Genomic DNA, 25,969 nt, shown 5'->3' with positions numbered 1-25,969 from the left:
CATGAATAGGATGGAAATGGAAGGATACGGACTCGAAGTGCATATGGTTTTAGCTTAAGCAGGCATCATGGTCGGCATAGGCTTGGAGGGCCTGTTCCTGTGCTGTATTTTGCCCAGTTCTTTGTTCTTTCTGTGGCTCCTTTCAGAACCACTTTACAGCCAAGAAAGTATTATCTGAAGCATAGTCACTGTTGTAAAGCAGAAAGTGTGACCGGCAGTTTGTACGCATTAAGGTTCCCACAATCAGCCCATTGACAAAGGTCAGGCCATCTGTTTCTCGAGGTGGTGGTGAGGGATACCCATTGGCCACTAGCCAGAGGAGAACTTCCCTCCTGTCCCTAGAAATCGTGTTGGAGGATTTTCAGGCATGTGCACGGGGCAGCACAGAGGTCTTAGTTTAATGTCTGAAGCAGATTACCTCACACTCATCTCCCACGGTACTACATTGCAATGTCAGCTGCGATTTTACACACAAGTTTCTGGACTGGTGCTTGAGGTCCCGGCTGGGATTCTCCGATCTCGGATGCCTCCATCACTGCTGCCAGTGAGAATGGAGAATTTGACACTCAGCCAAATTGTCATTCACTGCAGCGGGACTGGAGAATCCCAGCAGCAGGCGAGGTGGGAGAATTCCGAACCATGACTCAGAGGTGAGAGAGCTACCCACTCATATAGAACATAAAAAAAACTATAGCACAAACAGGCCCTTCGGCCCACAAGTTGACATGTCCTTCAATTAGCCAGCAAGTAGGGTCAGAGGATATATTACACATCATCAATTGTTCAGAATGACAGATGAAGATTGAACTATAATAATTAAAGTTTGTTGTGTGATACAACGGACAGGACTCTACTGTCTCTTTATGCCCATTTGGTGGTGGGAAAGTGCCGTAAAATCAGCCGTAAAGCAGCTGGCGTGAGTGGCACTGGTTTTGGCGACCGACGTGATTTTGTGACACCCGCATTTCCGGTGCAGTCAGTCTCGCTGGAAATGGCGAGAGGCAGGTTAATTTATCAAAATTTCTGTGTTTGATTTCCATGCGTTCAGCAAGCCCGGCACTCAATCGTCCGGACTCACTTGCCTTTATGGCCTCGCAGGGAGAGGTTCTCTGGTGAGGAAAACACCCGCTCCCCATTAATGGGGAACATTCGTGTTGGCCTCACCGATGGAACTGGAGGCCATTGAAACCTCCCCACCCCCCCCCGACCCCGGAGAGACTGAGGGCAAGCTGGGGGTAACCCTTGGGCAGTCCTGGGCAAATCAGCTAAGTTTATTTATTATTGTTACAGGTAGGCTTACATTAACACTGCAGTGAAGTTACTGTGAAAATCACCAAGTCGCCACACTCTGGCGCCTGTTCGGGTGCACTGAGGGAGAATTTAGCACAGCCAATACACCTTAACCAGCATGTCTTTCGGACTGTAGGAGGAAACCAGAGGAAACCTACTTGGGAGAAGGTACAGACTCTTCACGGACAGTGACCAAGCCTGGAATTGAACCCGGGTCCCTCGCGCTGAGAGGCAGCAGTGCTAACCACTGTGCCACCCAGCTGCTGGCAATGGCATAAACGAATATGGTTGGTGGTGGGGGTGAGGGGGTGCATTAGTGTCCCACTCAGGTTGTATTGGAAAAATGCAAGGTTGGCAGCCAGTCCTCGCTCAGGAAATTATCAGTGGCACAATTTTGATAGTGGGGGCCAGTGAGGCAGATTTAATCATAGCATTTCTGGTAATTATTCTGTTTGGACTGATTTCAATTCAAAAGTGGGCTTTTGACAACCAAATGGCTGGGTTTCACTGTGAGCAGCTGTTGCTTGCACTCAGCATAGGCAAGGCCATAACTTGATCACAGAAAGTGCTGAAGGAAATATCTGCCTCTGTTAAGCTGGTGACTGGGGTAAACATTTCTCCCGTCTGGTCTTTAATTAGCTCCTTTGCCTGTTTGCACCTTTGGCAGAGTGGGTGTCCACTTTACAATGGCCGGGCGTGACTGCTGATTGCCTGAGCTGTAATCTTGTGCTTTCTGTGAGGCCAGCACCACTATTATTAATCTGACATCTTCTCCACACAGCGCAACAGGTACCGAAGCTGTGATCTTTGGAGCAGCCCCACCCACCCAGCACACTGCACAAAGTCTTTCCACACTGCTGGCAACAGTCTACACTCACTCATCCTCCCCCCCAGCTATCCTCATTCTCCAGCTCTCGTATGTGGCTTCACCTTGATCACCAAGATGCTGCAAAATCCTGAGGTTCTCACAAGATCGTAAGTGAGACATCAAAGAAGGAATTACAAAGAAGAAAGAAAAGTATACAGCACAGGAACAGGCCCTTCGGCCCTCCAAGCCTGCACCGACCATGCTGCCTGCCTGAACTAAAACCACATGCACTTACCCCAGGCAGCATGTTCCAGACGTTCACCACCCTCTGTGTAAAAAAAACTTCTCTAAACTTTTCCCCAAGCACCTATGTCCCCGAGTACTTGACTTTTCTACACTGGGAAAGAGCATCTGACTATCCACTCTGTCCGTGCCACTCATAACCTTATAAACCTTTATCAGGTCACCCCTCGACCTCCGTCGTTCCAGTGAGAACAAATCAAGTTTATCCAACCTCTCCTCTTAGCTAATACCCTCCAGGCCAGGTAACATCCTGGTAAACCCCTTCTGTACCGTCTCCAAAGCCTCCACATCCTTCTGGTAGTGTGGCGACCAGAATTGTAATCGGCCACTATCCTCCCGAATTGGGACTGAGTATCCATACCAGCAGAAACACCACAGTGTTTTCTGCTGGCACTGGGAGCATCTGTCAGTGGGATTCTCCCAACCAGTGGATGCAAATTCAGGCACCCTAATCAAGTCACTGGTCAGACTGGCTTTTCTGTGATCAGGCCACCAAGAAAATAATTAGGTTCACTTCATCTTTTGCAGATAGCTTATTCCCTTTGAAGAAACTACAAGCTGTTGATCAGGCTTAGAGTTTATGTAAGCATTGCAGTTAGGAACAATGATCATACTTGAGACGCATTCAAGCGTGAAGAGAAAGGTAAATGAACACTGCAGGCTGAGTGGAAATCCATTAAGCTGTCAATGCAAGCCTATTTCAAAGCACTGCACTATGAAATTGATGTAGATCATAATTTTTCAATGGAATAGAGAGGGTTTCAAAGGTTTCAGCTTGCTAGGAAGGCTCAGAAACTTCAGATAAAAGTTATGTGCGTACATTAAGGCCGAGTACATAGCTGTGCAGAATGGAACCCCGCCCCAGGTGAAATTGACATCTCCTCTCTGTCAGAGGACTTCATAGGGGACTGCTCACACCTGCAGCTTCTGAAAAGGAAATCTCTGCTGCAGAATGGAGTGCTGCACTGGGGGGATGGAGATTAAATAGACCTGGCTACTTCAGCGTTTTAACAGCTGACAGGCAGGAAGGCAGATGTTGATCACAGGGCTGCCTGAAATCACTGTGCCAGGGTGATCTTCAGGTCTGTCGGGGCTAGCAGGGACAGTCCTACCATGACACCTCCACCGCCAGAGAGTGGCACGGTCAACCCCTTGCCTCAGCCTGAGTCCATCCAACACCCAGGACCCATGAAGGACCCTCCCTGTGCAGCTTGGCACCAGGGCAGAGGGCCAAACGGCCACTGGGCCTACCTCCTCGACAGACCTGAGACCCCAAGGTGCCAGCTCAGGTTCTCAGTACCAGAGTGCCAGGGGCAGTGCATCACTGGCACTGCCAAGGCATGTGGCCTGAAGGGGGGGGGGGTATCTGAGGAGGGAACGGGGCACGACTGGGTGTCTGGAGGGGGAGAAGAACTGAGTGGGGGTCTGAGGTGGGAACTGATTAGGAGTCTGAGGGGGAGGGGAAGGAACTGATTGGGAGTCTGAGGAGGGAATGGGGCCTGAGTGGGGGTCTGAGGGGAGAACTGGGTGGGGGTCTGAGGTAGGAGCGGGGTGAGGGGAATCAGGTTGGGTCAGCCTCATGCCTGTATGGTGTGGGTGGGAGGAGGGAAGTGGGTGATGATGTGTTATTTGAGTGTTGGGTTGCAGGATGCCCTTCTTTGCTGAAGGATTGGGGTGCTCCTCTGGACCGTCCGGGTTCAACACGCCCGCTGCACCAATCAGGATTGGTATCAAAGCCTGCCCAGGGCTTTGGGGAGATGCATGAACGGGGGAAAGGAACTGAATCGGGCCCAAACCAGATGGTAAAGAGTGCATTAGGATATTTATCTGGTTCCTGCCTGCTCTGGCCGGGAACTCGGTCAGGGTTATATTGCATATAACCCTGCATATAACGAAAGGATATATTGGCCTTGGAGAGAGTACAGAGAAGGTTCACCAGGCTGATATCGGAGATGAGGGGGTTAGCTTATGAAGAGAGATTGAATAGAATGGGTCTGTACTTGTTAGAGTTTAGAAGGCTGAGGGGGGGATCTTATTAGAGACTTACAAGATAATGAAGGGGCTAGATAGGGTAGAGGTAGAGAGATTCTTCCCGTTTAGAAAGGATAGCAGGACTAGAGGGCACAGCCTCAAAATAAAGGGGGGGGGGGAGCAGTTTAGATCGGAGTTGAGGAGGAACTTCTTCACTCAAAGGGTGGTGAATCTCTGGAATTCTCTGCCCATTGAACTGGTGGAGGCTACCTCGCTGAATATATTTAAGTCACGGGTAGATAGGTTTCTGATAGACAAGGGAATTAAGGGTTATGGAGAGCAGGCGGGAAAGTGGAACTGAACCCACTATCAGATCGGCCATGATCTTATTAAATGGCGGGACAGGCTCGAGGGGCTAGATGGCCTACTCTTGCTCCTATTTCTTATGTTCTTACAGGTCGGTGTGGTGGACCTGGAGCATCAGAAGACATTTGGCCCATGGTGCAAAGCCCCTTTTCTGGCTGACCCCTGATTCTCTGGGCTAGCCCGATTCTGTTCGGGGGTTAGTGGGCCCAGAGGATGGCGGGTGTAATTTTACCCAGAAGTTGCATCTCTGGCCGTCGGTTCACAAGGGTTGACGTGTCTGCTTCCTCCATTAACACAGGCACAAACTGCTTCCTTAATACCTCAGCCCTGACTCCTGTCTCCACTGACAGATCTCCTAACCAGCTCCACCTCTCCTCTGACGATCTTTTAATAAAAAACTCATCCAAAATAGGCACCTCTGACAATGCAGCACCCCCTCAGTATTGTACTGGGTGTGTTAACCCAGAAAACATGCTCAAATCTTGGAAGTGGGAGATTATATGAACATACAAACAAAGAGCAGGAAAAGGCCATTCAGCCCCTTGAGACTGCAGCGTCATTTAATAAGATCATGGCTGATCTGATCGGAACCTCAGATCTGCATTCTGCCCACCTCTTGATAACCTATCACCCCCTTGCTTACTAAGAATCTATCCACCTCTGCCTTAAAAATATTCAGAGAGTCTGCTTCCACCCCTTCTCAGAACGGAGTTCCACAGACTCGCAATTCTCAGAGAAAAAGTTTCACTCCATCTCCATTTTAAATGGACAACCCCTTATTTTTAAACAGTGACCCTTAATTCTAGAACCTTCCACATGTGGAAACATCCTCTCCACATCCACCCTGTCAAGGCCCCTCAGGATCTTTTTGATTTGATTTCATTTATTATTGTCACATGTATTAACATACAGAGAAAAGTATTGTTTCTTGTGTGCGATACAGACAAGGCATACCATTCATAGAGAAGGAAACAAGAGATTGCAGAATGTTGTGATACAGTCATAGCTGGAGTGTAGAGAAAGATCAGCTTGATGCAAGGTAGGTCCATTCAAAAGTCTGACAGCAGCAGGGAAGTGTTGTAAAAATCAGCCTGTTTTAACCCTTATACGGTGGACAAATAACTTTGAGTAGACGTCTTATTAGTACAAACAATATTTATTTAAACCCACACAATCAATAATCACCCACCCGACCAACAATAAGTTATCTTACAGAAATGCTAGAATTCAAGTACAATACAAGACCTTGACTTAACTGTGTGTGACTGACAAATACCCAAACAGATACTGGCCTTTATCTGTGTGCTGGTCTTGGTAGTTGTCTGCGTAGTCTGGTCCTTTAGTCTGGTGTGGTACCCTGGCTCTGATCTTCTTTCTTTCCTCTCGGGTGTGGTGGCTCTCCTCTTGCTGGCGATGTTCACCATTGTTGTAGCTCGTTCGTGGGATCAGAGAGAGAGAGAGAGATTCCTGGTTGTGCAGCATCCTTTATACCCCATTTGGCTTCACGCCTTTTTTTTTGGCCATTGCCAATCAATCGATCAGGACTTGATCACCCTGATCGATAAGAGTCCAATCAGGTGCTACCACACCGATCTCTGGGTGTGTCCCCGGTGGCCATGCCTGTCGGTGTTGTAGGCACATAGGTCACATACCTTCCTCCTAAATAAGGATTCACGGTGCCTTTACGTCTGGCACACAACCCAGTGTGATCAGAAAGTCTCTTTCATCCTGGAGATGGCCCATATCCTGTGTATTCACTCATCAGGGTTGCAGCCTGTTTGTCTGTCTTTAAACTGCAGCCTGTTAGTTTAGTTTCTTGCCCAGTTATCCCAGAGTGCTTTACAAAACGCCATTTTAGATGGCCTGTTTGGCTAGAGAAGAAACTGTTCTTGAGTTAGTTGGTACGTGACCTCAGACTTTTGTATCTTTTTCCAGAAGGGAGAAGGTGGAGGAGAGAATCTCCGGGGTGTGTGGGGTCTTTAATTATGCTGGCTGTTTTGCTGAGGCAGCGGGAGGTGTAGACAGTGTCAATGGATGGGAGGCTGGTTTCAGTGATGGATTGGGCTACATTCACAACCTTTTGTAGTTCCTTGCGGTCTTGGGCAGAGCAGGAGCCAGACCAAGCTGTGGTAACTTCTTTAAAAATAGCTTTGAACGTTTGACCTTCCCTGAATTTAGGGATCTTTGGAAGGTCATATTAGGTTAGAAGATAGCAAATGTGACTCCACTATTCAAATAGGGAGAGAGAGAGAGAGACAAAAAGCAGCTAGTTAGTTTAACACCTTTTCTATCTGTCTCTCCCCTTGCCCCACCCCTTCTCCAGATTGACCAGATGGCTTCTGCACTGGAACCCATTGGCCTTGCTGTCCTTTTGGTTGCTGCTGGAGCTGAGGAGGAGGAGCAAGAGGACAAATTGTGGACAGAGGAGTCACAGGCCTTATCACTCACAGGAGGAAAGGGAGACGGCCGCCGGAGGCAGGATGTGGCCACCAATTGCCCCAAGGGGGGGGTGGGTGGCAGAGGGGGGAGGGGCACAAGAGAAGGCGGGACTGGAGACCCCCGTAATTCTGCACACAAGTGGTCTTTGAGCAACGTCGCACTTCACGTGCTGCCGATGGTTCCGGATCCAAAAGGAGACAGTGCGACACCTGTGCCATTTGCCACAAGACCTGGCAGCACGGGGCACAGGGGGCACCCACTCCTGGTAGCTGTAAAAGTGACAGCCACCTTAAGGTTTGATGTCACCAGGTCCTTCCAGGCTACCAGTAGTGATCTTTGCGGCATCTCACAATCATCCGTCCACAACTGTGTGAAGGAGATCACAGGTGCCCTGTAAATTTGACCCAACAGGAAGCCGGGCTGCAGGATTTGAGGCCAAATGTGCAGGAGGCTATAGATTGCGCCCACATCGTCCTCAAGGCCTTGGTGAAAAATCCGGCAAAATTCATGAATAGAAATGGCTCACATTCCATCAGTGTGTGACCATCAACTGCACGTCTGTGTAAGACACCCTGGCAGCATACATGACACCTTTATATCGGGAGCTCAGATGTCCTGGAGGTCTTCAAGGAGGAGCTCAGGGTGCAGGGATGGCTCTGGGGGGACATGGCGTACCTGCTTTGGACTTGGCTGATGGTGCCTGTGTGGAGGCAAAAACCCGATGTAATGAGGTCCACGTTGCCCTCCCATAGTGGAGGACTCCTCAAAATGTGGCTCAGGTGCCTGGAGCACTCTAGTGGGACCCTCCAATACAGCCCCCTGATATCACCCTGCATTGTGGTGGTATGCTGTGCCCTACACAACCTGGCCCAGCAGCGAGGAGGAGGAGATGGAGACTGATCAACCGGACATCGCTGGAGAGGAGGCCGCCCAAGAGGAGATAGAGGAGGAGGAAGAGAATGACGTCCACCAACCCCACCCAGGTGCTGGAGGGCTGGTGGCAGCAATGATTAGACATGCGAGGGCAGCTAGAGAGGCCTTGATCAACATCCAGTTTAACAACAAGAGGCCTATGTTACTGCACATGGGTTCCAGCAAGTACCCTCTGAGACTGGGCGACGCTCTGCAGCCCCTCAGCCATGACCCTCTGTGAGTGGGCCATGTTCTCAAGGGCTGTAGCTCCCTGTGTTTCAGTGCCATCCCGCTGGGTCTCCTGCAAGCTCTCGAGCCTCTCAGCCATGGGCCACAGAATCTTGAGTCCCTCCGTGGCCTGCTGTGACTGGGCCATCGCTTGGAACCTGCCACTCATGGTGAGAATCCCGTGCCCCAGGCTTTCCATCGCAGATACCATCCTTGCTGTGTTGGCTTGGGAACTACGCAAGACTCCTCCCATCAGCCTCTCAGTTGGTCCAGTGTGGCCGTCAGCCCCTCCTGTATTCCTAGGGTCTGTCACTGCATCTCCAGCAGCTGGGGGAGGAGTGATCTCAGAGGCCCAGCATTTAGGCAGGGGCCAGCTGAGTCCTCGCCTCGCTACCCCCCCTCAACCTCCTCGCCCCCCTCAACCTCCTCGCCCCCCTCAACCTCCTCGCCCCCCTCAACCTCCTCGCCCCCCTCAACCTCCTCGCCCCCCTCAACCTCCTTGCACCTCCCTCGACTACCTCTCCTCCCTCCAACTCTGCACCTCCCTCAACTTCCTCTCCTCCTCCGACTCTGGATCCAGAACTGGTTTGATGGCAGAAGAAGAGAGTGGTTGTAGAGAATTGCTTTTCAAACTGGAGGCCTGTGACCAGTGGTGTGCCTCAGGGAACCGTGCTGGGTCCACTGTTATTTGTCATTTATATTAATGATTTGGATGAGAATTTAGGAGGCATGGTTGATAACTTTGCAGATGACTCCAAGATTGGTGGTTCAGTGAGGAAGGTTATCGAGGATTGCATCGGGATTTTGATCAATTGGGCTGATAAATGGCAGATGGAGTTTAATTTAGTTAAATGCAAGGTGATGCATTTTGGTAGATTGAACCAGGGCAGGACTTACTCAGTTAATGGTAGGGCACTGGGGAGAGTTACAGAACAAAGAGATCTAGGGATACAGGTTCATAGCTCTTTGAAAGTGGAGTCACAGGTGGACAGAGTGGTGAAGAAGGCATTCAGCATGCTTGGTTTCATTGGTCAGAACACTAAATACAGGAGTTAGGGGATCTTGTTGAAGTTGTATAAGACATTGGTAAGACTACACTGTGTACAATTCTGGTCACCCTATTATAGAAAGGATATTATTAAACCAGAACAAGTGCAGAACAGATTTACTAGGATGCTACCGGGACTTGATGGATTGAGTTATAAGGAGAGGATGGATAGACTGGGACCTTTTTCTCTGGAGGGTAGGAGGCTTAGAGGTGATCTTAGAGGTCCACAAAATAATGAGGGGTATAGATCGGCTAGATAGTCAACATCTTTTCCCAAAAGGGGAAGTCTAAAACTAGAGGACATAGGTTTAAGGTGAGAGGGGAGAGATACAAAAGGGTCCAGAGGGGCAATTTTTTCACATAGCGGGTGGTGAATGTCTGGAACAAGCTGCCAGAGGTAGTAGTAGAGGCAGGTACAATTTTGTCTTTTAAAAAGCATTTAAACAGTTCCATGGGTAAGGTGGGTATAGAGGGATATGGGCCAAACACTTGCTATAGAGGGACTACAGCGAAGGTTTACCAGGTTGATTCCTGGGATGGCAGGTCTGTCATAGTAAGAGAGACTAAGTCGGTTAGGATTATATTCATTGATTTGATTTGTTTTATTATTGTCACGTGTACGAGTATGCAGTGAAAAGTATTGTTTCTTGCGTGCTATACTGACAAAGCATACCATTCATAGAGAAGAAAAGGAGAGGGTGCAGAATGTAGTATTACAGTATAGCTAGGGTGTAGAGAAAGAGTTTAGAAGAATGAGAAGGAATCTCATAGAAACTTATAAAATTCTAACAGGGTTAGACAGGATGTATTCAGAAAGAATGTTTCCAATGGTGGGCAAGTCCAGAACTAGGGGCCATAGTTTGAGGATAAGGGGTAAACCTTTTAGAACTGGAGTGAGGAGAAATTTCTTCACCCAGAGGGTGGTGAATGTGTGGAATTCACTACCACAGAATGTAGTTGAGGCCAAAACGATGTCTGATTTCAAGAAGGAATTAGATAGATATAGCTCTTGGGGCTAAATGGATCAAGGGGATATAGGAGGAAGGGGGAATCAGGATATTGAATTTGATGGATAGCCATGATTAAAATGAATGGAGGAGCAGGCTCAAAGGGCCAAATGGCCTACTCCTGCATCTAGTTTCTATGTAACTCTGTTTCTATGAAAACTAAACCTCCTTTTATACACAACTTTGCTTCTCTGTTCCTTTAAGATGACCCTTAAAGCCTATCTTTCTGATTGCGCTTTGGGTCACCTCTTCTGTGTCAAATTCCACTGGTGTCTGCTCCCAACGTTTTGCCACGTTGAAAGTGCTCTACAGTTGCAGGCTGTAACATCAAGGACCAATTCCTGATGAATATAAATTAATTGTGTTAAGTTCACAATATTTCCTACTCGCCGTGTAACCTTTACACTGCTTCCTTTTGCCTGAGGTTGTGCAGTCAACTATTCAATAAAACAAGATGAAATTTGCTGAACTACAGGTTCTGCAGAATTGAGATTCCATTCGCGTTCCATTCGCCTGCTACTTATGGGGCATGTCAGAGGTTTCAGCCACTCATCTTCAGGCAAATGCCAGATCAGCACAAAAAAACCTGATGCTTTGTGTATTTGCTCCTCTGAATGAGTTCGTTCACAGTGCAACCTGCCGCAGTGTTACATCATGTCCAGGAATTAAGTCACTCTTTTGTAATCACTGTGTTTAATTAGACTTGTATCCCGGGATGGAATTTCATCCCAACCCGCATTGTCAAAAACAACAGCGCCTGCATTTAGATAGCAGCTTCAAAAGTAGCAACATGTCCCAGGTTGCTTCACAATGCTGAGCAGGCAAGCACTAACGGTGGAAATTTGCCGCGTAACTTCATATTGGGAGGGTTCAGACGGTGGGAAGAAACCGGAGCACCTGGAGGAAACCCACGCAGACACGGGGAGAACATGCAAGCTCCACACAGACAGTGACCTGGGGCCGGAATCGAACCTGGGTCCCTGCCGCTGTGAAGCAACAGAGCTAACCGCTGTGTCACCAGGCCATTAATAGTAATGACAGAGGAAGGTGGCGATCACCAACGTGATGATCAGTGGCTCATGAGGCTTGGCAACATGTAAAGGTGAATAGCCTCGTGGAGAGTGGTCTGGGCTTTCAAAGCTGGTTGAAAGAAACAATCCCAATGGACACTAAACTCATCCACTGGTTTTTTGATGATAGGAGAACACCCTATGCCACTTCAGGAGCAGCATCTGCAGAAATCTTCATGAGCAGATGACTCTGCACTAGATTGAGATTGATCTTCCCAAACCTGGGGGGGTGGGGGAGGGGAGGGATGGAAAGGCAACAAGAAGCCCAGTGCAGAGGCCATGGCAAGAGGAGCTGGGAGAGACAATTGGAGGCTGGTGAAAAAGTACGGGTAAAGAATTACGCCATGAGTCCTGCTTGGCTACCAGACTCTACGACAGGGCCGGTATCCTACAAAATACATGGGGCGACAGTCCAGAAAAACCATCTGGACCAGGTGCAGGCTGTGGCCAAATGGGCCACCTAAAACGGCGATTTATAAAGCACTCTGGGACAACTGGGCAAGAGCTAAAACAGCAGGCTGCAGTCTAAAAGACAGAGATAAACAGGCTGCAGCTCAGATGACTGAATACACAGAATATGGGCCATCTCCAGGACAAAAGGGACTTTCTGGTCAAACTGGGTTGTTCACCAGACATAGAGGTGCTGTAATCCCTTAATTGGGAGGGAGATGTGTGTCCTACAGACATGGCCATTGGAGACACACCCAGAGATTGGTGTGGCAGCACCCGATTGAACTTTATCGATCAGGGTGATCAAGTCCTGATCGATTGATTGGCAATGGCCAAAAGGGGCAAGAACCCCAACGGGGTATAACCAAGAATCTCTCTCGCTCTCCCTGACCCCGTGAATAACGGTGACCATCGCCAGCAATGACCAGCACAAGGAAAGCCACCCCACTCAAGAAGGAAGGAAGATCAGAGCCAGAGTGTCAGACCAGACTACGCAGAGGATGACCAAGACCAATGCACAAAGGCCAATATCTGCCCGGGTACTTGCCACTCACGCAAAGTTAAACCAAGGTCTAGTATTGGACTTGAACTTTAGTATTTTCTGTAAGATGACTTATTGTTGGTTGGGTGAGTGATTATTGATTGTGTGTTTAAATGAATATTGTTGTACTATCAAGAAGTCAACTTGCAATTCTTTGTCCACTGTATAAGGGTTAAAACAGAGTGTGCGGCAGGCAGAGCAGGGCCTTGAAATTATAGTTCATCCAAGAACCAACTATGCCCAGTGGACCAAAAACCAAAGAGTGACCTCTTGGATTGGCCTACCCGGCTCTCCGTAGCTCCTAGTTATGACTTTGGAGTCTGAAATGGACACTGCGAACGGCTAGTCCTTTGGTTCCTGAGGAATGGAGCGAAGCGGAACTCTGGCACTCACGTCGGAGTAGACAAGCACCTGTTTGATACAGCCCATCCACGTCGGATGCTGAGTGGAACGAATCAGATCCGGCGCTGAAACATCGCAAGAGACGTACAAGGCACAAGAACCGCCAAGGTTCCTTGGACATGGGGGAGGGAGGGGTTTAATTACCTCGACGTGGTCCATGAGGTGCACCTCTTGGAGTATGAACTCCCTGCTGGAGGTAACGATTGCCTGCCCAATCAGGGAGTCTGGCCTGTGTACCTGAGACTCTGGACCTAAAGCGCTCTTAGGGGTGGAAATAAGTTTGTAAATAAAGGGAATCTGGTGAGGGGACACCAGCCCTGAGGAGTTAAAATGTAAGCAGCAAGTCTTTGTTGACATTTTATTTTGTATTTTGTGATCTCTGCCTTGCCTAATTTGCCCCATTTGATGGTAAAAAGGGACAACATTACTAAACAAATCATCACCTGTTCCGGGTGGAATGTGGGTCTTCTGGTTTGGAGAATCCATCTCTGTAAACAATTGAGAACACTGCTCTTTTATTGCTGATTCTAACTAGGCAGAAAGCAGTCTTTGCTTCAGATTTTAATGTTCTTTTTTAACTTGCGATTTAGGAAATTGAGACAGGAAACACATCCAAATTAGCCACATTGACACTAGAGGCTTAATGTTGAGATGTGTTTATAATTGGATAATATTGTCACTGCCAAGGAGTGAACATTTAAACTGGTTCCAAGACAAATTTTGGATTATAGCCTCCTCATTACTGCTTATAATTTCACATTAAAGATCTAAATTGGTGAGTTCACAGGGTGGCAATCCAACAGTTTATTCTCAACAACAATTTGCATTTATACTCCACATGGTAAAACATGCCAAGGCGCTTCACAGGAGATTTCATAGAATCCTACAGTGCAGAAGGAGGCCATTCAGCCCATCGAGTCTGCACTGATCACAATCCCACCCAGTCCCTGTCCCCATAACCCCATGCATTTGCCCTGCTAATGCCCTGACACTAAGGGTCATTTAGCATGGCCGATGCGCCTAACCCGCACATCTTAGGACTGTGAGAGGAAACCAGAGCACCCGGAGGAAACCCACGCAGACACGGGGAGAACGTGCAGTCTCCACACAGACAGTGACCCGAGCCGGGAATCGAACCTGGGTCCCAAGGTGCTGTGAGGCAGCAGTTAGGAATCTAAAGTAATTACCTGCCAAAGCAGCTAGGATTTGGGTATTGGAGCAACAAATTAACTTCCCATCCGAAGTGTAATAAACCGTCAACAATAAGTTACCAGGTGAAGGATTTTAGACTTTTGAAAGTAAAAGTGAAAAACAGTTTTATGGAAACTCAAAGGATTAAAGTAGAATTTTAAAAGAAATTTATTTATTAGTCACATAATTTACATTAACACTGCGATGAAGTTACTGTGAAATTCCTCTAGTCGCCACAGTCCAGTCCCTGTTCAGGTTAATGCAACTAACCAGCACATCTCTCAGCGTGTGGAAGGAAACTCCCGCAGACACGGGGAGAATGTGCAGAATCCGCACAAACAGTGACCCAAGCCAGGAATCAAACTCAGGTCCCTGGTGTTGTGAGGCAGCAGTGCTAACCATTGTGCCACCATGCTGCCAAAAAAATATTGGTGCTGGACCACAGAAGGAAATACTGAGGGCAGATGATCAGAATGTTTGATCTAAGAAGCAGTTTTCAAAGAAGTAAAGAGAGGAGGAGAGGGGCAGGGCCAAAGAGCTTAGTGCCTAGGCTTCTGGAGACACAGTTTCAATCATGGGACAAAGAAAATCAAATATGCACCAGGGAGCAGAATTGGAAGCCTGGTCTTGCATGGTTGGAGAGCAGAAGGGGATGACAGAGGGCGACACCCGTGGAGGGAGTTTGAATAAAAGAAAGAGAGTTTGAAATTCTCAGCGTTGCAGACCAGGAGGTCAGCATGCATATGGAACTTGCTGAGAGTCAGGGTGGTGAACTTTCCTCAATCTGTCTTACGGTACTGGGGTTCGATAGCCAGAGATTCAGTTCTGAATGCAGTGGCCCTGCCTTGAACCTAGTCTGGTCATAAAGTCACGGTCATACAGTCATTGCAGCACAGAAGGAGACCACTCAGTCTGTTGAGTCCATGCTGGCTCTCTGTCAAGCAATTCACTCATTTCCATTCCCCACTTCATTGCTGTAGTCCTGTCCTGGGGAAGGGGAATGGGGGGGAGGGATAGCCAGAAAATCCCTCCCAATATTTTCAAGTGATTCAAAGTTGAGTGAGACACCAGCAGAAGGGGATGTAGTTCAAAGAGACCAATCAAATGGATCGGTGAATGTCAGTCTGCTTAACATTCCAGTCATATTGTGAGATGTTTCTTTCTGAATGACCCCTCCCCCAGCCATGGGCTTTGAGGAAGACCGTCAGTTTATCAAACTAGGGTGCACCCATCATAATATTAGAATTTTTGACATTTTAGTCAATGGTTTTTTTGAAGTTTTTCCTTCCATGGGTAAATATTTTATGATGTTCTGCTCCCTCACATAGCATGGGTCAGCATTAGAGGGAATCTATCCTGTCTCTGTGGGAGGAAACAGGTATAATATTGAATCATGTACACTGTGGTCATCTATTATTAATATACTTACAAATTCAATTTTCCACAGCCCGCTCCTTCACTTTCTTTGATTCCTGCTTCTCTTGTCTTCTGCTCACCTGGGATATCATTTTGTACTGGAATGCATCCTTTCCTCCCACATGTGGAGATACCAGTGTTGGACTGGGGTGGGCACAGTAAGAAGTCTCACAACATCACGTTAAAGTCCAACAGGTTTATTTGGTAGCACAAGCTTTCGGAGCGCTGCTCTTTCACCACCTAATGACTTCATCACTCATTTTTTTGGCGGTGCCAATTTCTCCTCATAATAAACCGGATGGACAGAGGGAGAAACCCTAAATTCTTCCACTAATCTCGTGAAAAAAACACTGCCTGATCTTGCGAGACCCTTTAATTAAAAAAAAGCCAGAGGATTTTAAGGCAATGCACTATAATCATGGTTACAGTTTGTTATATATATAAATGATTTCGAGGAAAATGTAACTGGATTGGTTAGTAAGTTTGCAGACAACACAAAAGTTGGTGGATTTGCAGTTGGCGATGAGGATCACAGAGGATACAGCAGGGTATAGACTGGTTGGAGACTTGGGTGGAGAGATGGCAGATGGAGTTTAATCCGGACAAATGTGAGGTAATGCATTTTGGAAGGTCTAATATAGATAGGAAATATACAGTAAATGACAGAACCCTTAAGAGTATTGATAGAAGGATCTGGGTGTACAGGTACACAGGTCACTGAAAGTGGCAATGCAGGTGGAAAAGGTAGTCAAGAAGGCAGACGGCATGCTTGCCTTCATTGGCTGGGGCACTGAGTTTAAAAATTGGCAAGTCATGTTGCAGCTTTATAGAATCTTAGTTAGGCCACACTTGGAATCTAGTGTTCAATTCTGGTTGCCACGCTACCAGAAGGATGTGGAGGCTTTGGAGAAGTTACAGAAAAGATTTATCAGGATGTTACCTGGTATGAAGGGCATTATCTATGAGGAGAGGTTGGAGAGGCTTGGTTCGTTCTCACTGGAACAATGGAGATAGAAGTCTACAAGATTATGAGGCACATGGACAGAGTGGATAGTCAGAAGCTTGTTCTTGGGTGGAAGAGTCAATTGTCAGGGGCATAGGTTTAAGGTGCGAGGGGCAAAGTTTAAAGGAGATGCACGGGACAAGTTTTTTTACACAGAGGGTGGTGGGTGCCTGGAACCCACTGCTGGGGGAGTTAGTGGAAGCAGATATGATAGTGACTTTTAAGGGCCATCTATACAAATACATGAACAGGATGGGAATAGAGGGATATGGTCCCTGGAAGGATAGGGGGTTCTAGTTCACGTGGGCAGCATGGTCGGTGCAGGCTTGGAGGGCCAAAGGGCCTGTTCCTGTGGCTATAATTTTCTTTGCTCTTTGTTCTAGCCCATCGACTGGCTTTGCAGCATGTTTGAAGAAACATGGGGCAAATATTGAAGTCCCTAAACCAACATCATTAAAGGAATCTCTGCGATGAAGAATCTACTGATGACCATGAAACCATTGCCAATTGTATGGTTCACTGATGTCCTTTAGGGAAGGAAATCTGTCGTCAGGATACCAGGCGTCCTGGTGTCTGATAATGGAGCTGCCTTCACCAGTAACCAGTTTCAAAATTTCATGCTTTCCAATGGCATCAAACATATTAAAACCTTACCACCAGTCATTAAAGGGACTGGCGGAACAGGCAGTGCAAACATTTAAAATGGGCATGATAAAACAGCCTGTGGCAGCCACAGATACCAAACTGGCAGGTTTTTATATACTCTAGAACCATCTCACGTACAATAAAAGGAATGGCTCCAGCAGAACTGTTACTGAGATGTTGGCTTCGTACGAGACTAAGTCAACTGGCTTAGTCTGCACTGGGGTGGGCTCCAGAGCAACTCCCAAAGCTGGCAGGGAGAGTGCAATCCAGACATAAGGAGCAGAAAATAAATCACAACTCCGCAAGAACATGAGAGGACACGCAGAGTGGGTGAGTAAGTTTATGACAGCAACTTTGGGGTTGGTGCCAGATGGATCCCTGGCATCTTCATGGAGAAAATGGGGCCAGTCTCCCACAGGATGCAGATCCAGGGTAAGGCTGTAAAGAAACACCTGGTTCACATTAGGAGCAGGGACCCCACCCCGGAGCAGGGACCCCACCCCAGAGCAGGGCCCCCACCCCAGAGCAGGGACCCCACCCCAGAGCAGGGACCCCACCCCGGAGCAGGGAGTCCAACCCGGAGCAGGGCCCCCACCCCGGAGCAGGGACCCCACCCCGGAGCACGGACCCCACCCCGGAGCAGGGACCCCACCCCAGAGCAGGGACCCCACCCCGGAGCAGGGACCCCACCCCGGAGCAGGGACCCCACCCCGGAGCAGGGAGTCCAACCCGGAGCAGGGACCCCACCCCGGAGCAGGGACCCCACCCCAGAGCAGGGACCCCACCCCGGAGCAGGGAGTCCAACCCGGAGCAGGGCCCCCACCCCGGAGCAGGGACCCCACCCCAGAGCAGGGACCCCACCCCGGAGCAGGGAGTCCAACCCGGAGCAGGGACCCCACCCCGGAGCAGGGACCCCACCCCGGAGCAGGGAGTCCAACCCGGAGCAGGGCCCCCACCCCGGAGCACGGACCCCACCCCGGAGCAGGGACCCCACCCCAGAGCAGGGACCCCACCCCGGAGCAGGGACCCCACCCCAGAGCAGGGCCCCCACCTCACAGCAGGGCCCCCACCCCAGAGCAGGGACCCCACCCCGGAGCAGGGACCCCACCCCAGAGCAGGGACCCCACCCCGGAGCAGGGACCCCACCCCAGAGCAGGGACCCCACCCCGGAGCAGGGAGTCCACCCCGGAGCAGGGAGTCCACCCCGGAGCAGGGACCCCACCCCGGAGCAGGGACCCCACCCCGGAGCAGGGACCCCACCCCAGAGCAGGGACCCCACCCCGGAGCAGGGAGTCCAACCCGGAGCAGGGCCCCCACCCCGGAGCAGGGACCCCACCCCGGAGCAGGGACCCCACCCCGGAGCACGGACCCCACCCCGGAGCAGGGACCCCACCCCAGAGCAGGGACCCCACCCCGGAGCAGGGACCCCACCCCGGAGCAGGGACTCCACCCCAGAGCAGGGCCCCCACCTCACAGCAGGGCCCCCACCCCAGAGCAGGGACCCCACCCCGGAGCAGGGACCCCACCCCAGAGCAGGGCCCCCACCTCACAGCAGGGCCCCCACCCCAGAGCAGGGACCCCACCCCGGAGCAGGGACCCCACCCTGGAGCACGGACCCACCCCAGAGCAGGGACCCCATCGAAGAGCAGGGACCCCACCCCGGAGCAGGGACCCCATCCCGGAGCAGGGACCCCACCCCAGACCAGGGAGTCCACCCCAGACCAGGGACCCCACCCCGGAGCAGGGACCCCACCCCGGAGCAGGGAGTCCACCACGGAGCAGGGACCCCACCCCAGAGCAGGGACCCCACCCCGGAGCAGGGACCCCACCCCGGAGCAGGGTGTCCACCCCGGAGCAGGGACCCCACCCCGGAGCAGGGACCCCACCCCGGAGCAGGGACCCCACCCCGGAGCAGGGACTCCATCCCGGAGCAGGGACCCCACCCCGGAGCAGGGCCCCCACCCCGGAGCAGGGCCCCCACCCCGGAGCAGGGACCCCACCCCGGAGCAGGGCCCCCACCCTGGAGCAGGGACCCCACCCCGGAGCAGGGCCCCCACCCCGGAGCAGGGCCCCCACCCCAGAGCAGGGAGTCCACCCCAGAGCAGAGAGTCCACCCCGGAGCAGGGACCCCACCCCAGAGCAGAGACCCCACCCCGGAGCAGAGAGTCCACCCTGGAGCAGGGCCCCCACCCCGGAGCAGGGACCCCACCCCAGAGCAGGGACCCCACCCCAGAGCAGAGAGTCCACCCCGGAGCAAGGACCCCACCCCGGAGCAGAGAGTCCACCCCGGAGCAGGGACCCCACCCTGGAGCAGGGACCCCACCCTGGAGCAGGGACCCCACCCCAGAGCAGAGAGTCCACCCCGGAGCAGAGAGTCCACCCCGGAGCAGGGACCCCATCCCAGAGCAGAGAGTCCACCCCGGAGCAGAGAGTCCACCCCGGAGCAGGGACCCCACCACGGAGCAGGGACCCCATCCCAGAGCAGAGAGTCCACCCCAGAGCAGAGAGTCCACCCCGGAGCAGAGAGTCCACCACGGAGCAGGGACCCCACCACGGAGCAGGGACCCCATCCCAGAGCAGAGAGTCCACCCCAGAGCAGAGAGTCCACCCCAGAGCAGGGACCCCACCCCAGAGCAGAGAGTCCACCCCGGAGCAGGGACCCCACCCCGGAGCAGGAACCGCACCCCAGGGCAAGAAACCTCCCCCAGAGCATCCCAGAGATTATTACAGGTGGGTATCATAGAATACCTACAGTGCAGAAGGAAGCCATTCAGCCCATCGAACCTGCACCAAACAGCAATCCCACCCAGGCCCTATTCCCATAACCCCATATATTTACCCTGCTAAAACCCCCGACTCGAGGATCAATTTAACATGGCCAATTCATCTAACCCGCACATCTTTGGGACAAAACCTGAGGAAATCCCGCAGATACAGGGTGAACGTGCAAACTCCACACAGACAGTGATCCGAGACTGGAATTGAACCCGGGTCCCTGGCGCTGTGAGGCAGCGGTGATAACCACAAGAATAGTGGGTAGCACCCCTGCTTCTGAGCCAGAGGCTCCAGCTACAAGTGCCAACCTAGGAGCTGTTGGCCAAGTAAAGTGTGTTTCTAACATGTTGGAAATCATTCATGGACATGCCAACATCAGCCTCTCACAAACTGCTGCCTGGCCAAAGCACATCCTGGGGCAATGCCTCTTCCTGCCTCTATGGGGCAGTGTGGAGCCATCTGCCTCCGCAACGCCCGTGCCTCGCTGTCAATCATCTTGAGGTCACGGCACCGGCCCCCGTCGCCGCTGCCGGTCACTTACACAGAAACCCCGCCCCCTAAGACTGTCACTCATCACGTGGCCCCGCCCCCTGGCTGTCACTCACACCCTGTCCCCGCCCCGGGCTGTCACTAACGCCCTGGCCCCGTCCCCGCCCCCGAGATGTCACTCACGCCCTGTCCCCGCCCCCGGCTGTCACTGACACTGGCTCCGCCCCGGCCTCGAGCTGTCACTCACAACCTGTCCCCGCCCCTGGGCTGTCACTGACACTGGCCCCGCCCCGGCCTCGAGCTGTCACTCACAACCTGTCCCCGCCCCTGGGCTGTCACGGACACTGGCCCCGCCCCTGGGCTGTCACGGACACTGTCCCCGCCCCTGGGCTGTCACTCACCCTGGCCCCTCCCCCCGCCCCCCACTTTGATGTTTTGGCGGGAGTGCTGGCGGCCTGGGGCAGGGAACCGGGATGGCGGAGCCGCAGGGTCCGGGTGAGGGCTGGAGTCGTACCGCCGGGGCTCTGGCCGCGTTGGAGGCGATGCTGCAATGCTCAGCCTGGTAACTGCATAACTCCGAGCGGCGGCTGGGAGATACAGTGGGAATATGGGGAAGGGGAGTTGAAGGGGACATGGGAGGGGTCAGGGGTGGCTTTAGGGGAAGAGTGGGCATAGGAGACGGGGGGGGGGTTGATCTGGGAAGACATGGGGGGGAGGGGATGAGTTGGGGTCGGGGGGACATAGGGGACAGGGGATGGGATGGGGTGGGGGGGACATAGGGGACGGGGACGGGGGGGACATGGGGGACGGGGACGGGGGGGACATGGGGGACGGGGACGGGGGGGACATGGGGGACGGGGACGGGGGGGGGACGGGGGGACATGGGGGACGGGGACGGGGGGGGGACGGGGGGGACATGGGGGACGGGGACGGGGGGGGACATGGGGGACGGGGGGGGGACATGGGGGACGGGGACGGGGGGGGACATGGGGGACGGGGGGGGACATGGGGGACGGGGACGGAGGGGGACATGGGGGACGGGGGGGGACATGGGGGACGGGGACGGGGGGGGACATGGGGGACGGGGACGGGGGGGGACATGGGGGACGGGGGGGGACATGGGGGACGGGGACGGGGGGGGACATGGGGGACGGGGACGGGGGGGGGACATGGGGGACGGGGGGGGGACATGGGGGATGGGGTGGGGTGGGGGGGACGGGGTGGGGTGGGGGGTCGGGTGGGGGGTACGGGGTGGGGGGTGCGGGGTGGGGTAGGGGGTACGCGGGGGGTGGGGGGCACATAGGGGACGGAGGGTGGGGTGGGGGGGTCATAGGGGACAGGGGACGGGGTGGGGTGGGGGGGGACATAGGGGACGGGGTGGGGTGGGGGGGGACATAGGGGACGGGGTGGGGTGGGGGGGGACATAGGGGACGGGGTGGGGTGGGGGGGGACATAGGGGACGGGGCGGGGTGGGGGGGGACATAGGGGACGGGGCGGGGTGGGGGGGGACATAGGGGACGGGGCGGGGTGGGGGGGGACATAGGGGACGGGGCGGGGTGGGGGGGGACATAGGGGACGGGGGACGGGGCGGGGTGGGGGGGGACATAGGGGACGGGGCGGGGTGGGGGGGGACATAGGGGACGGGGGACGGGGCGGGGTGGGGGGGGACATAGGGGACAGGGGACGGGGCGGGGTGGGGGGGGGACATAGGGGACGGGGTGGGGTGGAGGGGGAGGGACATAGGGGACGGGGTGGGGTAGGGGGGGAGGGACATAGGGGACGGGGTGGGGTGGGGGGGACATAGGGGACGGGGTGGGGTGGGGGGGGGACATAGGGGACGGGGTGGGGTGGGGTGGGGGGGGACATAGGGGACGGGGTGGGGTGGGGGGAGCGCAGGGGGTGCGCGCTGGGGGAGGGCAGCTGTGGCAGGGGGTGCATGCTGGGGGAGGGTGGAGGAGATGGGGTGCACACTGCCTAGGGTGGAAGGGTTGGGGGAGGGCGGAGGGGGCAGGGGGTGCATGCTGGGGGCAGGGGGTGCATGCTGGGGGAGGGTGGAGGAGACGGGTGCGCGCTGGGAGGGAGCGGGGCTTGCGTGCCTGGGGAGGGGGCAGGGAGTGCGTGCTGGGGGTGGACGGAGGGGGCGGGGGGTGCGCGCGCTGGGGGAGGGCGGAGGGGGCGGGCGGTGCGCGTGCTGGGGGAGGGGGCAGGGGGTGCACGCTGGTGGAGGGGTCAGGGGTTGCGTGCTGGGGGAGAGCGGAGGGGGTAGGGGTTGCACGCTGGGGGAGGGTGGAGGGGGCAGAGGTTGTGCGCTGGGGGAGAGTGGAGGAGGCAGGGGTTGCACGCTGGGGGAGGGTGGAGGGGGCAGGGTGTGCGTGCTGGGGGGAGGGCGGAGTGGGCTGGCAGGGGTGTGTTGGGGATGAGTGAACAGAAATGATAGAATGCTTTATCAAAATGAATAGTGATTCTGAGACCAGGGTCCTGAATTTCAATGAAGGTGACTGATGGTTTGAGGCATGAATTGGCCATGTTAGACTGGGAAACAGTCTAACAATCTACTGAAACGGTGCTGAAGGGAAGGACAGTAGACAGGCAATGACAGGCATTCAAGGAATGAGCTCCAGAGTGGAAAGGGAACTGTGACCAAACCATGTCTCACAAGGGAAATTAGAGATAGTATTAGATTGAATGATGAACCATGCAAATTGGCAAGAAAAAAACAATAGACCTGAGGATTGGAAGCAGTTTAAAATTCAGGAAAGGGGTTTTACATCAAGGTATTGATTAAGAAGGGGCAAATAAGCTAGTGCAGAACATAAATACTAACTGTAAAAGTTTCTATAGGTATATAAAGAGAATAAGCATGACAAAAACAAATGAAGGGGAGAATTCATAATGAGGAATAAAGAAATGGCTGAGGAGTTAAATCCATCTTTTGCTTCTGTCTTCACAAAGGATGACATGAATAATGTGCCAGAAGTTTTGAGAAACACCACTTTTGGTGAGGAGCTGAAGGAAATCAGTATTAGTAGAGAAATGGTTTTGGGGAAATTGATGAAATCAGAGGTGGATAAATCTCCAGGTCCCGATAATCTTCATCCCAGAGTACTTAAGGAAGTGGCCCTAGAAGTAGTAGCTCCATTGGTGGTCAATTTCCTCAATCCTTTGGACACTGGGATGGTTGCTAGATTTGGAGGGTAGCTAACGTAAGCTCACTTCAAAAAGAGAGGTTGAGAGAAAATAGGGAATTATAGAGCAGTGAGCGTGATGTCTGTGGTCAGGAAGTTGCTAGAGTCCATTATCAAGGATTTTATAGCATTTGGAAAGCAGTGGTATAAGCAAACAGAGTCAACATTTGATTTACAGAAGGGAAATCATGCTTGCCAATTCTATTGGAATTCTTTGAGGATGTCATAGTAGAGTTGATTAAGGAGAAACAGTGGATGTGGTCCATTTAGACTTTCAGAACGCTTTTGACAAGGTCTCACTATGTAAAGTTAAAGTGCCTGAGATTGAGGGCAGTGTCTTGAGATGGATAGAAAGAAAGCTGGTTAGCAGATAGGAAGCAAAGAGTTGGAAGAAACTAATCTTTTTCTGATTGGCAGTGACTAGTGGGGTACACAGGGATCTGTGCTAAGACCCCAACTGTTCACATTATATATTAATGATGTGGATGAGGGTACGAAATGTATTATTTCTAAATTTGCAAATGATACAAAGTTGGTGGGAGGGTGAAATGTGAGAATGATGCAGAGATGCTTCAGTGTGATTTGGACATGCTGTGTGTGTGGGCATATACATGACAGATGCAGTATGATGTGGGTAAATGAGGCCATCTGCTTTAGTAACAGACATAGAAAGGCAGACATTTGAATGGGTGTAATTTGAGAGAGGTGGATACTTGGTGTCCTCCTGCGGCAGACATTTGAATGGGTGTAATTTGAGAGAGGTGGATACTTGGTGTCCTCCTGCGTCACTCGCTGAAAGTAAGAGCACAGGTATAGCAGACAGTAAAGAGGGCAAATGGTATGTTGGCTTTCATAGTGAGAGGATTTGAGCGTAGGGATGGGATGCTTTACTGCAAGTGTGTAAGGTATTGGCGAGGCCACACCTGGAATATTGTGTGCACTTTTGGCGCCTTTATCTGAGAAAGGATGCCCTTGCTATAGAGGGAGTACAGCAAAAGTTTACCAGGCTGATTCCTGGGATGGCAGGTCAGTCATATGAGGAGAGACTAAGTCAGTTAGGATTGTATTCATTTGAGTTTCAATGGGTGAGAGGAGACCTCATAGAAACTTATAAAATTGTGAAAGGGTTAGACAAGGACAGATTCAGAAAGAATGTTTCCAATGGCGAAGGATTCCAGAACTCAGTGTCATAGTTTGATGATGAGGGATAATCCTTTTAGAGCTGAGGTAATGAGAAATTTCATCACCCAGATGGTGGTGAATGTGTGGAATTCACTACTGCAGAAAGTAGTTGAGGTCAAAAGGTTGTGTGATTTCAAGAAGGAATTAGGTAAAGCTCTTTGGGCTAAAGGGATCAAAGTAGGGGGAAGGTGGGATCAAGGTATTGAATTTGATGATGAGCCATGATCAAAGTGAATGGTGGGGCAGGTTTGAAGGGGTGAACGGCCTACTTTTAATTTCTATGTATGTTTCTATGCACTAAGTCTCATGGATTGGAAGATAGCAAATATATGTTCAAGAAAAGAGGGAGGGAAAAATAGTAAACTGCAACATCGAGGAAGGAAATGCTTGAACCTCTTAAGTAAGTGATAATAAGGCACTTAGACAGTCATATAATTAGAGCCAACGCGGGTTTATGAAAGGTAAATTGAGTTTGGCAATTTTTATTGCGGATAGAGGAATTTTTTTTGAGGAATAGATAGGGGGAAATCAACTTGATACAGTATATTTGGATTATCCAAAGACATTTGATAAAGTGCCATACAGTAGCTTTGTTACACAGGATTGCAGCTCATGGGATTGAGGGCAATTTGGCATGGATAGAACATTGTTTAACAGACTGAAAATACAGTAGAAATAAATGGATCATATTCAGGGTGGCAGCATGTCATTGGTGAGTTGTTGTAAGGACTCCAGGCTTGCTGACAGTATGTGGCTTAGCAAAGTAAGATGGGAGGAGTACACACAGAGGTTGCAGAGGAATACGGACAGGTTAAATGAGTGAGCAAGGAGGTGACAGATGGAGTATAAGGTGTGAAAATACCTACTTTGGTAGAAAATTGGGAAAGCTGAGTATTTTTAAAAGGTAGGAGATGAATAATATTAATATGGGGAGCAGTTTGGGCATCCTCTTATGAGCCACAAAGTTAACATGCAGGTACAGCAAGAAATTAGGAAGACAAATTGTGCACCAGGTTTTATTACAAAATGGGTTGCAATATAATTATCAGCAAGTTTTGTTCAATTTTGATAAGCGTTTGATGATTCCACACCTGGCACAGTGTGCATGTTTTAGTCTGCTTAGGTAAGAAAAAATATACTTGCTTTAGAGGGGGCAGCATGAAGGTTCACTCAATTGATTCATTGGATGAGAAGGCTGTCCTACGGGGAAGGATGGAGTAGTGGTGGATCTGCATACTGTTGGGTTTA

General features: G+C 51.7%; 1 protein-coding gene across 2 annotated transcripts in view; it reads left to right on the top strand.

Annotated features, from left to right (window-relative positions):
* Positions 1–20,809: 20,809 nt before the first annotated feature.
* Positions 20,810–25,969, top strand: part of LOC145349912 (BRCA1-associated RING domain protein 1-like) — a 194,223-nt gene continuing 189,063 nt past the window's right edge. The window contains exon 1 of one of the 2 annotated variants that reach the window (XM_080198578.1): positions 20,810–20,916. In XM_080198578.1, coding sequence (XP_080054704.1) covers positions 20,828–20,916 — 89 coding nt within the window. In that variant the 5' untranslated portion in view covers positions 20,810–20,827. The remainder of the gene's footprint in view (positions 20,917–25,969) is intronic. The other variant, XM_080198579.1, reaches the window with a different exon arrangement.

The sequence above is a fragment of the Carcharhinus amblyrhynchos genome, chromosome 11, assembly GCF_965287045.1.
Source record: "Carcharhinus amblyrhynchos chromosome 11, sCarAmb.v2.hapA, whole genome shotgun sequence".
In the NCBI taxonomy this organism is placed as follows: domain Eukaryota; kingdom Metazoa; phylum Chordata; class Chondrichthyes; order Carcharhiniformes; family Carcharhinidae; genus Carcharhinus; species Carcharhinus amblyrhynchos.
This window is presented reverse-complemented; position numbering and strand designations above follow the sequence as displayed.